We start from the raw sequence: 14705 nt of genomic DNA, 5'->3' as shown, positions 1-14705 counted from the left end.
AGTGTGCTGCTAGTGTGGCTTGTTGGCCAAGCTCTCAGAAATGCTCTACTTGTGACAAAGCCAGCTGTCTCCCTCAGGAAGAACAGAGGGACCTGTTCTCCTGTGAAAGTAAAGAGAGCTTATTTATAGTCTGGGCAAGAAGTGCAGGGGAGATGGCTTCTCTTGGAACTCACAACAGAATCTCAACTCTTATCCCTGCAAACCTGCCTTGGGGAGAAAGACACCCAGCACCACTCATGATCAGAGTTCCCACAGAGCAAGGTTCTGTCAGCCTGGAGCTTTAGTAACAGAAAAGGCAGAGTGGAGTGATGAGGGGAAGGCTTAAGGAGACTGTGCCCCTGACCACACCCCTACAGCAGAGACTTAGTGACCTGCAGTGCAGACACTATCCCTCCTGCCTGGATGCCACCCTGACAGATGATCACCTTTGTGATCCAGGGGTGCGCCTTACCTGCAGAGAAGCCACTTCACATAGCTGTGACCAACAGGGAGTTCCCCTTCTCATTCAATGGAGAGCTGCTTCTTGTAACAAGGACAGAGGCTCTGAGAGGAACCTCACTGGTTCATCAGGGACCCCATCGGCAACCTTAAGCAGGGCTTCTAAGCAGTCAGATCCTCCGACAACCTCCATCATACAGTAACGGTCATTCTCCCCAGCAGGGATGTGTGGAGACCTAGTGATGTAAATTATCCAGCACAGTGTGGCACCTGGAGATCAGCACTGCACAAACCCCAGCTTCCTGACTTCCACCCAGAGTGGTCTGCTGTGACCATCCCAGCTTAGCACCCTTCATCTACTACACAGGTCTGGGGGCAGAGGCTGGGCCCAGCCTAGCTGCCATCTATTAGATGATAAAGCTGTAGGTGTGAGAACATAAATGCTTCTCCACACTGTAATTCATGCTTAATTTGTCTGAGCCCTGGCTTCCTCATTCATAAAGGAAGATAATGAATACAGTCACCTTGGAGTTGGAGGAAAATGTGACCAGAGCCCTGGCAGCCTAGGGCTGAGTGCTGATGACAATGTCAGTGTATAGCAGAATGGTGTCACAGGAGCCATGGATGCCACTCGGGCATTGAGGACACAGTTGGGAAGACCCTGAGTGACATCTAAGCTAGCTCGTCCGTGATTTGTCAGCAATAGTGTGAGCAGGACAGAGAAGAGAGACTGAGGTAGACTCAGCTGTCACTGAACCCTGCCACCTATCATAGGGTGGGCAGGGGACTTCCATAAAGAGCCCTGGGGTGTTGGGCTTGGTGAGGTGGATGGTACAGTGCTACCACTGTGAACTTAGACAGGGGAGTGACAAAGTGGTAACTATATGTGGATATGAGCTTGGGCACTACGTGTTTCCAAGTTCTGCTACAAATGGAGATCCTAGTATATGGGGCTCAACCCCAGTGCTGCAGACATTTGGGCCGGGCCATCCTTTGAGGTAGAGACTGGTCATGAGGTGATCTGCAATGTGGTTCTACACACTGGCACCAGAAGAAACCTCCACCACCCAGTTATGACATCTCCATATCTCCTGAGGGCAAACTGCCCTGGACTGAGAGCCTCTGCCATTGGTGATCAGGTAGACTGAGTGACGCCTTCCTGGGAGACCACAATACAAGGGAGCTCTCTATAGGTAGAGGGTGAGGCTTGGAGACCTAGTCAGGACCTTGCTACCCTCGTAGTGTGCCCACCAACAACTTGCCTTCCTGGGTTGTCCTTCACCTTTGGTTCCAGCCAGCGCCTTTTGGGGATTGTAAGTAAAAATATCGGGGTACAGAAAGGTCAAGTTAATAGAGGAAAGACATCTGGAGCATCCTGTACAGAGGGGCTCAAGTGCAGGACCCAGAACTGCCATGTGCACCCTAGTGCATGGCTCAGCCTAAAGTGGGGAGGGTGGCTGCTGACTTGTCTCAGCAAAGCAGACAGAGCACAATGCCTGGAGTTGGGAACCCAGGAGGTAATTCTGCTCTTTCCAGGGCACATCCTGGGGTGGTTCTGGCCTTTTCATTAATTACTGTCTCTGTGGAGATCATCCATCAGTTCCAGAGGGGAAATATTCTCAGGCTTTGGAGTTTTGAGTTGCCTAAAGGACAGTTCTGAGTAAAGAGATTAGAGGATGTGCATAGGATCCAATGGTCTGCCAGCCCCACTCTGGGCCTATGCCAGTTCTCTCCCTCTTTATTCTTCCTATTTTGTGGCAAATTGCCTTTTAAAAAAATGAGTTTCCTGGAATAAAGACATACCTGCGCTCTGGAATAAACAACCCTGTCTCCTGCTGCTGGAAACCGCTTTTGCCAGCAGGCCTCGCCATTACTGTACCCTTTAAAGACAGCGGCTTCTGAGTCAGAAAGTCCTGAGGACCGACAAGAACAAAGCAGTGGTGAAATCCAGCGCTGTGAGAAGACGCGATATGAGCCGTAGTACTCGCTGTTTAACTCGGAGGAAGGCCTGTGTCTCCATGCCCACCCAAACTGAGGAGGGCTGAACCCAGAACCTGGGCCTTAGGAACACCTTAGTCTCAGTTCCTCGGGCCCTGAAGATGTACATGCTGCCTTGTCTGAAGGTTAACGTTCTCGTGACCAGTGATGGGTCATGGCGCAGTCAGTCAAGCACTGCTCAAGCATGAGAACCTCAGTTTGATCCCCACTAGAATCTCTGTAAAAGAAACCTGGGTACTGTGGCAAGCACCTGAAACCCCATGGCTTGGGAGGCAGGAACTGGAGACTCACAGAACTCTCTGGCCAGCTAGCCTAACCCATCTGGGGAGCTCTAGGTCGAGTAAGAGAAATGGCCTCCAAAACCAGGTGGAGGGAGAAGGAAGAAGACACTCTCAATGTCTGGCCTACACATAGGCACACACACAAACATGTATACACGTGCATGCATGTATGCTCACATACAGAGTTCCCAGGATTACCACTAGTGTTGGTGTAGCCGGTCTGCTCCTTCCAGGAGGGGAACTGGGGAGGATTTCAGATATCAGAGAGAAACTCCTTGGAGGTTGGATGGAAATGCAGAACTCAGGAGAGCTGGTGAGTGGCCAAGACAGTAGAAACTCAAATGTCAGTGACATAAAGCCTGCCTTTTGACCTCTGGCTGATCCCTCGCCTGGGTTTCTAGAGAGAGCAGGGAAAGAGTCAGAGTCTCTGGGAAGCCCCATCTCTGAGCCTTCGTTTCCTGGCTTTTAAAGTACGGGTGGAAATGGGGATGTCTTGTTCCCTGGCATCCTACGTCCCCAGTGTGTGTGTGTGGGGGGGGCTTAGTGGGGCTGGAATAGCCTAATGAAAGGCTAGATGTGGAGGAAGACTCCTGAATGATCCACAAGCCCAGCTCCCAGTCCCCAGCCCATTGTCCAGTTGGTGGCTTTGTGCTCTGGTTGTCCCATTTCCTATAGGGACCACAGAGCACCCCTGCTCTCACAGCCTGCACTCTATAAGCTTCCTCCCAGTATTCATACACATCAAACACACATCGAACACATATCCAGTGGAACAGTGATCATGGCTACCCATTCATACACCTGCTCAGCCAAGACAGGAAGAGATGGTAGCTGATCTTCCAACAAGAGGAGGCTGTGACTAGAGGTGTCCCTGTGAGTGCTCAATGGAAGATACCAGCACCCCAGCCTGTGTCTGTAGGAGCAGAGTGAGTCATGCCTCTTACATTCACGGACAAGATGCCCCAGCCACCTATGGCCTAGGCAGCACCTCCTTGCCCTCTTTTGCACTGCCCTGCCATGAGAGAGAACTGTCCATAGCATCTTGAAGGGAATATGAAGCGTTCCCCATCATCACACAGTCTTCGAACAAGAGGATGCTGACTTCTCTAAGACATTCTCTCTGATTCTGGCATTGTCCTTTGTTGCAGAGGCCATATGAAATCCACTCGGCCACACCCATTGACGAGATCCTCAACATGTTCAAGGTGGAGCGTGTCCACTACTCTTCCATGTGGTGTGAGGGGATGGTGGCCTTGCTGAAGAAGGTAGGAGGTCTGGGAGCTATGGGGAAGGGACAGCTAGTGCACTAACTACCCAGTAACAAATGCTACCATGAAGTCATACCCAGATCACGAAGCCCAGCACAGTGCAGTGTGTGACAGCATGGCCCAGGCTCTTTCCAGCTCACTGCAATTTCCTAATACACAGAAATAGCTACTGAATGGGGCTGCTGGCCTGCTGGGCCTTAAGAATTCCTGGTGGTGGGAATTGTTGCTGGTAGAATGAATACTGGGTCTCCAAGCGCAGCCCCAGCTCCCAAAGCATCAGGTTCACTCTCCACATATTAACTAGCCAGAAACGCCCATGCAAGGCCTTCTGAGTAAGACATGGAGGCTTGGGCAGCTGTCTATCTTGGCCTAATTCTCATGACTCTGGGGCCTCTTCAGTTCAGCACAGGCAGGAGATCCAGGTGTCCCTTTCTGAGGTCCCCCTCCAGTTCTCGGGTGCAAGGAAAAGAGTATTACATATGACAGGCACAGCAATTTTTACTAGAATGATATTGATAGCAGCAGCCTTGGGGGAGGTCTGTGTGTCCTGGTCTCCTTTCATCCCCACAAGCTGATAATGACAGTAGACCAGGGTCACTGTCCCTACAGGAGAGACTAGAAAACCAAGACTTGATGAAAGAAAATGATTTAGTCTACACCACAGAGATGTTGCATGGTAGAGATGGGATTAGTACCCAAACCATCCACGTTGGTCATTTTTCTCATCACTGTGACAATGCCTGACAAGGGCCACTTAAGGAAGGGAGGGCTTATTTTGGCTCACAGCTCATGGGTACCGTACATCATGGTGGGGAAATGATGGCAGCCGTGGTGTGGGGCAGCTGGTCGCACTGTGTCTACAGTCAGAGAGCAGGCATAAATGGATGCTGGTGCTCAGCTCCCTCCTTTTAGCATCCAGGACACTAGTTGTTGGAGTGCTGCCACCCACATTCAGGGTGGGTCTTCCCATGTCAGTTAGCCCAGCCTAGAACTTTCCTCACAGACATGCCCACTGGCTTTTATCTGGGGTGATTCCAGATCTGCCCAGGTATTAACCATCACACTGTCCTGACTTCGGATCTCATCTTCCAGTCCCAACACAGTTATAACATCTTGATGAATTGCTAATTAGTCCAAATACTTTAAATGGGTACCCACAGTTGGTTGCTCTTAACCCTGGCTCCTCACTGGGGGCATCTAGAAGCCTTCCATACTGCCAGTGCCTGGCCCCTCAGCAAACCCAGTGAGACAGAAGCTTGGGCCTTGGAGCACACAGGAGCATCAGCTTGTTGTCAGGACAGCAGTTCTCAACATTCAACTCCCAGATGCCATCCAAGAAGAGCCTGTTTACGTCTATACCCAGTGCTTTGGGAAAGCCCCTAAACATAGGATGCACTGATTGGCGGACACGGTCCTTGTCAGATGTCTCTCACGTGCTGTGGTCCTGATCACTCGATGGGTATAGTTGGGATGTTTCTGCCATGACAGTTGACAGCAGGAAGAGAAGGGGAACGGGACCCTTTGTTGTTGGCACCGAGTGACAGGCTTCTCTTTAACACGTGCCAGGTCCTTACCAACCCTGTTGAGGCTCACCCTGGCCCTGGGCTGGAAGTAGGGGAGCTGCTACCACTACTGCTCCAATGCGAGGAGAAGGGCCGATCTCAGGAGGACACCAGGCCACTGGCCATTCCCTTTAGGTGGCAGTCCCAGGGTTAAGCCCTGTCCTGTCCAGTTTAGACTGGTGGTCTTTGCATCTGGAAAACTAGAGTGTTCTAAAAGGCAGTGCAGGGGCTGAGGAGACGGTTCATTTGGCAGAGTGCTTGTTTTGCAAGCATGGCTGCCTGAGTTTGGATCCCAGCACCCACCTGAAAGTCTGGGTGCAGCAGGATGCTGCACTTGGACAGTGGAGACAGGAGGCTCCCCGAGGCCTGCCAGCCAGTCTAGCCAAATCCATAAGCCCCAGATTCCGTGAGAGACCCTGTCACAAAAAAAAAAAAGAAAGAAAAAAGAAAAAAAAAGATGGAGAACAGTTGAAGACACGGCAACCTCTGGCCTCCACACACGCATGCACACACATCTACACATATGTATGCATGCAGAGACAGAGACAATGCAAAGCAATGCCCCGTGGGGGGCTTTTTGTTATTGTTATTGTTGTTGTTTATTTATTTTGTGTGTATGCGAGTTTTGTCTTCATGCATGTTTTTTCTACATATATGCCTGGTGCCTGTGGAGGTAATAAGAGGGTGTCAGAGCCCCCGGAACTGGAGTTACTAACTCACATGTAAGCTGCCATGTGAGTGCTGGGAACCAAATCCAGGATCTTCTGTGAGAACAGCCAATGCTCTTAAACAGAGAGAGCTCTCCAGCCCCTCTAAAGCTGTTTTCACACGCTAGCTCCATTAGCAGAAACTGGCCTTCAAGAAAAGTTACAAGTGAACCACTCACTTAGGTCACAGAGGTCACCTTGTAACTCATGGGGGAAAATTCTGTTTCACTCTTGTGAAACCAAGTCAGAAGTCCTCAGATGAGGTGACCAGCCTGTTCTTTCCAACCAAAGCTTTTGTGAACATCAGGGAGAAGTTGCTTTTAAGAGGACTGGCCCCAAAGAGGGGAAACTTAGTCTCTCCCCAAGAGTCAGCTGCCAGACGACCTTAGAGAAAAGAGCTGACCTTGAAGTCCGTCCCTAGCTTTAGGCGTATATTTAGTACTCCAGAGCTAACCCAGATGGGGCAGGCCACTGCCCAGCATGCCATGCAAGGATGTCCTAAGTGTTGGATAAGACTCCATTTTCCAAGTCCATGCTCACTCAGGTGGGATGCATCATTCACAGAAGTGCCTTTGCCCTCTGACCACAGCTGCTGACCAAGGACCCCGAGAGCCGCCTGTCCAGCCTCAGTGACATCCAGAATACGGCCTACATGGCTGACATGAACTGGGATGCAGTGTTCGAGAAGGCACTGATGCCTGGCTTTGTGCCCAACGTGAGTCGTACCACCCTTCAGCAGGTCCCCACGCTGATATTAGGCATGACCCCTGCCACTGACTGTTGAACTCCCTGAAGGTCACAGAAGTAAGGTACCGACAGATTGATGGTTCACTGAGAGCCAACATAGTTGGACCAGATTTCCAAGGTGTGCTTCTTGCAGTGGACACAAGGGCTGCTGAGCCTCCCTGGCCTCTCCTGCCCCTCGAAACCGGTGTCAAGGGCTGTGTGAGTGTAGATGCTGGTTGGTCACAGGGAGATTGCTATCTTCCTAGGAGCCCATCCTCACTGGCCTCATCTCAGAAAGCCCATGGCAATGCTCTAGGAGGCACTAGAGGGCTTAGGTGCTTCACTGTCATGTGACTGTGGATGTGTGGGTGATGAGAGCCAACACGGCTGAGTGTGCGCTCAGTGCTGGCTTCCTTCTTAGAACTTGCCATGCTTTAGCTCCTAGAAGCTTCACAGCAGCCTGAGAGTGGGTCTTCTAAGTGTTCTGGGTGAGGTGAAGTAATTTTCCCAACATGACCTGGGACGAGGTCAGCAGAGCTTGAACTCAGGGAGGACAGGATCCAGGGCCTGCAACTTGAGTGGACGAGTGAATGGATGTCAGGCCACTCAGGAGAGACTCGAACCTGAGTGCATTTGCCCTTGGGAGAGGGCAAACGCTGAAGTCAAGTGTGTGCAACAGAGAAGGGATTCTTAGCCACGTTCAAGAAGTCAGTGGTGATGGGAGGAGCCCGGGCCCATGGGACTCACAGTAGAGCCTGACAAACAGAACAGAGGTCATTGAGTGTATGAGTCCCACCGAAAGGCAGGGTGTAGCTCCACATGTCCTCCCCCATATTCTCAGGTTGGCCTCATTACCCTCATCTAACAGCTGTGGAAAGCGAGGCTTATGGAGGCTGAGTGACCTGTGGTGGAAGAGCCAGGATTTGTCCCAATTCTGTCTGCAAAGCCTGATCTTCCTCCCACTCTCTGGGTGTATCAGCACTGACTAGGGTTGAGACAGCACATCGACCTGGCTGAACTGGCATGGTCAACAAACCCTAGCTTGTGACTCAGGTTGGAAGCTAGCATCCCTGTGGTGGTACCTGCACCATGACACAGCTGAGAAAATACCTGTTCTTGACGGGGCAGCCACTAGAAGCTTAGAGGGTCTGTCTCAGTGACTCCCAGAAGCCTTTGAGGCCATACATTCCACACAAGGGTAAACAGACACAGAGCAAAATTCGTGTGTCATCCAGAGCCACCCAACTGAAGTGCTCAGAGGCAGGCTGCCTGTCCCCGAGGCCACACCTGGCCTGGGTCCTCTTAACTAGATCGCAGGAAGTTGTGTCATCACAGGCCTGGGGACATGGAAAAGAGAAAGAGCTGAAACCCTTTCTAGAAACTCTGAGATACTTCCTTGAAAGTCCCATCATCCTGAGGCCTCAGAAGTGAGGAAACTTGCCCAGGACCAGAGAACTGCAGCATTGGGATCCCTGTGTGACTTCAGAGATGTTGATGTGGTCACTTTACCTCACCCAGAACACATAGTCACAGGGCTGCATGGCTGAAGGGTGGGCCATCAAGATGCCAACCCTCAAGGACAGTCTCAGAACCCTGATGTGAGGGCCAAGGCCTGTAAATCAGAGTGGGTGGAGCCCCCAGGCCTGCAGCAGGGCCTGGCCTGAGTGTGGACAGCTCCAGCTGTGGAAAGGACAGGGAGCTGGACAGATGTTGATCAGAAATGGTGCTTAGGCAGAGGCAGGGAGATCTCTGTGAGTTCATGGCCAGCCAGTGCAACATAGTAAGACTCTGTCTCAGTCATGGCAACCTCAAAAGTTCATTAATTAAAATTAAAATTAAATTATGAAAAACCAGAATAAGGAAAATAATGACATGTGAGTGTGTCTATAATGAAATAATTAATAGCAATAAAGTAAAATTACATGTATAAATAGTCACAGGGTTTAGACCAGTGTTTCTCAGCCTGTGAGCCTCAACCCCTGTGGGATTCAAACAACACTTTCATGGGGGGAATCACCTAAAACCATTGGAAAACACCAATATTTATATTATGATTAATTACAGTAGCAAAATTACAGTTATGAAGTAACTGTATTAAAGGTCCTCAGCATTAGGAAGGCTGAGAACCACTGATTTTAGACACAGGGAGCTAGCAGGATGTGGTTTCCCCACCCCCGACCTCCTGCTAGGTCTGTGTCTCTAAATGGACGGTGTGTGTGCTGAGCCTGTATTGATTCATCATCAGAGAGAAACACAAGGCATCCCAGGGTGCCAGCGAATGCCATTGCCGAATGTGAAGATGCCTGGCTATGGGCAAAGGATGCCCAGCCAGTGATGGACAAAATAACCACAAACCATGCTCTTTCTTCCCACTTTCCTTCAGAAAGGGAGACTGAACTGTGACCCCACATTTGAACTTGAAGAAATGATTCTAGAATCCAAGCCGCTTCACAAAAAAAAGAAGAGGTTGGCCAAGCATAGGTCCAGGGACAGCACAAAGGACAGCTGTCCCCTGGTAAGCCCCCACGGGAGGGTTCTGTGGGGAAAGAAGGGAGGTGTTTCTTCTTATTCAGAGGTACATCTCACCCTATCCTTCCCTTTCCCTCCTCTGTGTCCTTGGGGGAGTAGTACCAGGGCCCCCACTAGATGCCAGCTCTGGAGATGCTCACACTCCTTATAAAAAATGGCGTCTATTTGGTAAAAACCCAGGCACATGCTCCACATGCTTCAAATTGCTCTAGGATCACTTCCACAACTTGACACGGTGCAAATGCTGTGCACATAGGTGTCAGGCATCGTTCTCTAACACAGAACTCACCAGTGCAGGCCTATCTGCAAAGGGCACAAGTAGGACACGGTGGACGATGACACTCAGCTGGGGCTCTGTGTCGAGGCTAAGGAAGGTGGACACACACACACACACACACACACACACACACACACGCACGCACGCACGCACGCATGCATGCACACACACACACACACACACGTCACGTCATTCTTGTGGATTTTTGCACGGTGTTCATTGCACTTCACATCTTAAGTTTGGCTTCATGGAAACTTCTGGAAATTTTGTTTTTCAACATTTTCAGATTGCAGTTAGATCTGAGGGTTCACAGAGGGCTGACTGTACCTTTTTTTAAAAAAGTAAATGAAATGCCTTCAGCATATAAATAATCTCTTAGAGTGCAAACCCATGCAAGAATGACTGTAGAGGGAGTACCCACACTCTTGCCATGCACATGGAGAACCCCAAGAAAAATAGAGCGCACCTCTGTCCCTGCACACCTTTTATGAGGGGGTCTACCCTGCAGAGGGACACCCCACACACCCTCTCAGGCTGCACTGTGACAGTCCATTGTGGTGGGGAGGGCATGGCAGCAGGGGCTTGAGGCAGCTCACCTGTATCCACAGTCAGGAAGCAGAGAGAGGAGGATGCTGGTGGTCAGCTCGCTCTCTCCTTTTTATTCATTTTGGGGACCCCAGCTCGTGAGATGGTGTGACCCACATTTAGAGTAGACCTTCCCACCTCAGGTAATCCAGTTTAGAAACTCCTTCACAGTGTGCCCAGAGGTTTGTCTCCCAGGTTGTTTTAAACCCCATCACGTTATTCTAGCCACCACTGTCTTTCCTGGTCACATAGTCAGGCACCTTCACATTCAGCAACAACATAAATCGGAACTGTGGGGAATATGGGAATCTCTCTTGATTTTTTTTTTCTCAGCCAATGAAATAAGCAGTTTCACCTACCATCATTTAAAACTACAATCCCTCCCCTGGATCAACCGTGCCCTGCTTAGTCCCCTGCTTCTCATTCCTGTGAATGTTTTATGCGTGCACTCTGACCTTTCAACTATTTCATCATTTTTCTCCTGTGTCGCTAACCATCACACCATCTCAGCTCACCTGACTTCCTGAGGATTCCCTGGCTGGCAACTCCATCTTTCCCTCCATCTTTACATGGCCTCTCTCTCCTTATACAAGGACACCAGTCATTAGCTTCAGCCTCCACAACATCATACCTTGCCTCACTTTAACTTGAAGACCTGATCCCACATGAAGCCATGTTCACATACTATGGCTGAGGGACTGGACATAGTCTTTAGGGGGGGCACAACTCAATCCACAACATCCCCTTCCCCTATAAAATATATGTTTTTACATTTGTTGAAGTTACCTTAATATAAAAATGAGCATAACTTGTAATGTAAAAATGATTATTTTAGCCCTCTAATTTTAAAATAAATGAAACCATCTTGTCAGCCTCTGGGAGTGCCACGGGCCCATGGCCCTGAGCTAGTCATCCCAAAGGCTCACAGAGGGGAATGGGATTCTTTGCACCATCTAAATGCAGCTTCTAGGGGGTCATCCCCATAACATTCTGATCCTGGAAGGACAGCTTGGCATGAATGTCTTGATCTGAACATCCCCTCTGCATCCTTGAAGTGGACTTGAGTGGCATCCAAATATGAGGGAGCCCTAATTTGGAAGCATCAGGCAGGTTCCATCATCCTAGAGTGGCTTCTCTGATTTTTATTCCTTAAAACCAAGAAACACATTTGTCTGCAGACACAGTTGCTGGCCCCAGCCACTGAGCTTGTTTCTAAGTCCTGAGTGGCCACAGTTTCCATTTAAATAAACTAGTTGCCCTTAGTGTCCCTCTGCTACATCCTCCCGGACAGTGCTCTGCCATTTAGTTCTCTCTCTGTGCTTTTTGACAGAATGGACACCTGCAGCAGTGTTTGGAGACAGTGCGGAAGGAGTTTATCATATTCAATCGAGAGAAGTAAGTTCGCCTTGCTATATCCAGGCAGAGCCCGTGCCCCAGGACCAAGGCCCCCAGCATACATGCAGTCACCCCTGCTCTGTCATTTCTGGACTAGGCCCATCCCCTAGAACTAAGGGCTCCAGGAGAAGGTGGTCCAGCCCCACCAACAGTGAGTGACAGCAGCCCTGCTGTTAGAAGGAGGGCACAGTGGAGCAATTCCCATGCCCTGGAGGGAAGGATGCTTCTAGATTTGGAATTAGGAGCTGAGTTCTCATCCTCAAAGAAGTAGGCTCTTCTGGGGGTGCAGAGTGATGTGGAGCCATCAGAGGACATGGTGGCAAGGACCTTACCCTCCCTGAGCTTCATCAGCATGGCAAAGTGAGAAGAATTGTTCCTTGGGATATAGAGTCTGTGACATAGAGCCCAGCAAAAGAAGATGCTCAGCAGGGAAATGAGAATGTCATTGCTGTTGTTACCCGGGTTAAGGGATAAGGCATGTGGGAACCTCTACTACCTAGGCAGGTAAGGCATGGGATGATGTATGTCTGGGAGTGGCTCCGCAGTACCTGTCCATCTGCAGGTGCTCTAATTCCCTGTCACCTGCTAATGGAACGGTTAAAAAAAAAAAAAAAGGAAGCCTGCTCAAATGGTGTCTGAGTCTCAGCACTTGTGGATGGTGTACCATCCATCTAGGGTAAGGGTAAGCACAGGACATAAGCAGAACAGGGCCAGGCTTCCTGGGTCCCTAACAACACTGACCAGAGTGGCATCCTCTCCAAGGTACAAGACAACGCTGGGAAAAATAGACTCAGGGGCCCCTCTTCATGATGCAACCCCATACTGACTTTCATTAACATTTTTGCCAACTTAGAACCACTAATGTGCTTTCCAAGTAAAGAATCCCAATGGTGTGTATGATAAATAATCTCAGCTATCAGTTTGATGAGCTCTGGAATCACCTGGGAGATGGGTCTCTTGGTATGATTGTTGGGATTATCCTGATATCATCAAAGTAGGTGGGAAGACCCTCCCACTATGAATGCCACCATACCTTGGCTGGGCTCCTGAATACTATAAATGGAACAGGGGAGCTGAGAGGCAGCTTCCACTTATCCATCTCCTTCTTGACTGTGGATAGACATGACTAAATCCCTGAAGCTCTGGCCACTGTGACTTCCATGCTGCAATGGATTGCACCCTGGAACTATGAGCCCATCAACCCTCCTTCCATTAACTTGCCTTTGTCATAATGTTTTATCACAGCAACAGGAAAACAAACTGAGACAGCACCAATGGGAAAATGTGTCAGCTAAGGAATATTAGCAGGATTCTCTGAAGCAAGCACAAAACACTGGCAATCTGCCCTGTGAGAGCTTTACGTTGTTTTCCACTGGTTAACTAGCTGTTATTTTATACCCAGGCTTCTTAGGAAGAAGCCATAGATTGGCACCTGACAGCCCTCTGTGCTGAGTATTGAGAAGCCCCTCTGCATGAGGGTATCCCCACATCACAGGGCTAATGTGGAAATAGGGAGATACTGCCATAGCCCAGGGAACACTGAGGGATGCCTGCCACCAACAATAGCTGGAGGAGGCAGGGAGGAGCTCCCAGAGAGTTCCGAACTTGAAACCTCATGAACACAATGGGAACCCAGGATGAGTATAGTCCTTCTACCTTTCTTCTGGGATGTCTTGAGCAAGAAGTGGGTTGGAGAAGAGGACATTAGTGCTCGAGGCTGGCTGGAAATGATGACAAGAGAATGTTTTCCATCCGAAGAAACAGACACAAGCTTGGCTGCCTCACTGAATCCAGAGAGAATTCTGTCAGGAATGGTGCCCGGAAAGCACAGCCTGGAAGGTCAAAAATAGTTTTGTACATGAATCTGGGGCTCCCCTCCAACACACTGTGGCTGCAACCAGTTCTCAGCTCCTTTCCACCCCATCCCTTTTCACTTGAGAAGGATGGGAGGAGAAGTCAGGAAGGCTGTGGGTGGCTCACTTTTAATTCAACACCAAGAAGGTGCACCCAAGGGCTTCCGTGGCTCCGAGATGCAGTCTTGGGATATAGGGACCTGGGGTTTGCTGAGACTGACTGAGGCTCTCCAGAGGAGGCAAGAGCATTCTTGAGTCTTGAGTTACCCCAACCAAGTCCTTGCTTTCCGCCCTTCAATACCTGCCCTCTATCTTCAACCAGATAACCATGGCTTGATTTGGCACAAACCTTTCTGAAACCTCCTAACCATTTCAACTCTGCTTTGATGTGGTCTGTGTCTGTCTGTCCATTTGTATTGTCTGTAGAGAAGCAGGACAGACTGTGTCTCCTTTATCTGAAATGCTTGGGACTACAGGGTTTGGCACTTGGGGTCTTTCTAACTTTGGTGTGCCATGGCTTAGTTCTGGAGTTTAGAGTATTTGTACCCATCACTTGTGATTCTCTCAACACGGATAGTTAAAATGGCAAGTTTGCTGAGAAATTCAGTGTTCCCTGTCATGGAAATAGACTGGCAGACAATCTACACAGGTAGCATTCAAATCTGCCAACTGTACAATCTGTAACTCTGCACAAACCCTTCTCATTTTCTCATCAGTTCTGCATATCTGGGCTGTGGGGTAGGCCTACAAGTGGTCTTAGCTCTGTGTCCTGTTTATACATTCCAGAAGACAGTTCCTTACAGTGAGGGTTTCCTGATCACTCTCTGCCCTCCTATCTGACCTCTTCAACTGAGAGCCTGGCAAGTGGGTATGAAGATGAGAAGGATGGGGTATGAGCAGGTGGATGAAGAATGGAGGGTAGACTGTGGGAGCAGGAATTGATGATAGATGGTTGATACATGGATGGATGATGGATAGACAGATGGCTGATGTATATGTAACATACATATGTATGCATGGATGGATTGTGGAGTGAGTGGACATTTCAGTAGATGGAGAAGATAATGAATGGATGAGTGGAGAGAC

At 49.6% G+C, this 14705-nt stretch overlaps 1 protein-coding gene across 1 annotated transcript in view; it reads left to right on the top strand.

The window, feature by feature from the left end:
• Stk32b (serine/threonine kinase 32B) overlaps positions 1 to 14705 on the top strand; it is a 237080-nt gene that overhangs the window by 219070 nt on the left and 3305 nt on the right. The window contains exons 8-11 of the mRNA XM_036200879.1: positions 3866 to 3982; positions 6844 to 6969; positions 9364 to 9495; positions 11702 to 11766. Of these exons, the coding sequence (XP_036056772.1) occupies positions 3866 to 3982; positions 6844 to 6969; positions 9364 to 9495; positions 11702 to 11766 (440 nt within the window). The remainder of the gene's footprint in view (positions 1 to 3865; positions 3983 to 6843; positions 6970 to 9363; positions 9496 to 11701; positions 11767 to 14705) is intronic.

This window comes from Onychomys torridus, chromosome 10, assembly GCF_903995425.1.
Source record: "Onychomys torridus chromosome 10, mOncTor1.1, whole genome shotgun sequence".
In the NCBI taxonomy this organism is placed as follows: Eukaryota; Metazoa; Chordata; class Mammalia; order Rodentia; family Cricetidae; genus Onychomys; species Onychomys torridus.
This window is presented reverse-complemented; position numbering and strand designations above follow the sequence as displayed.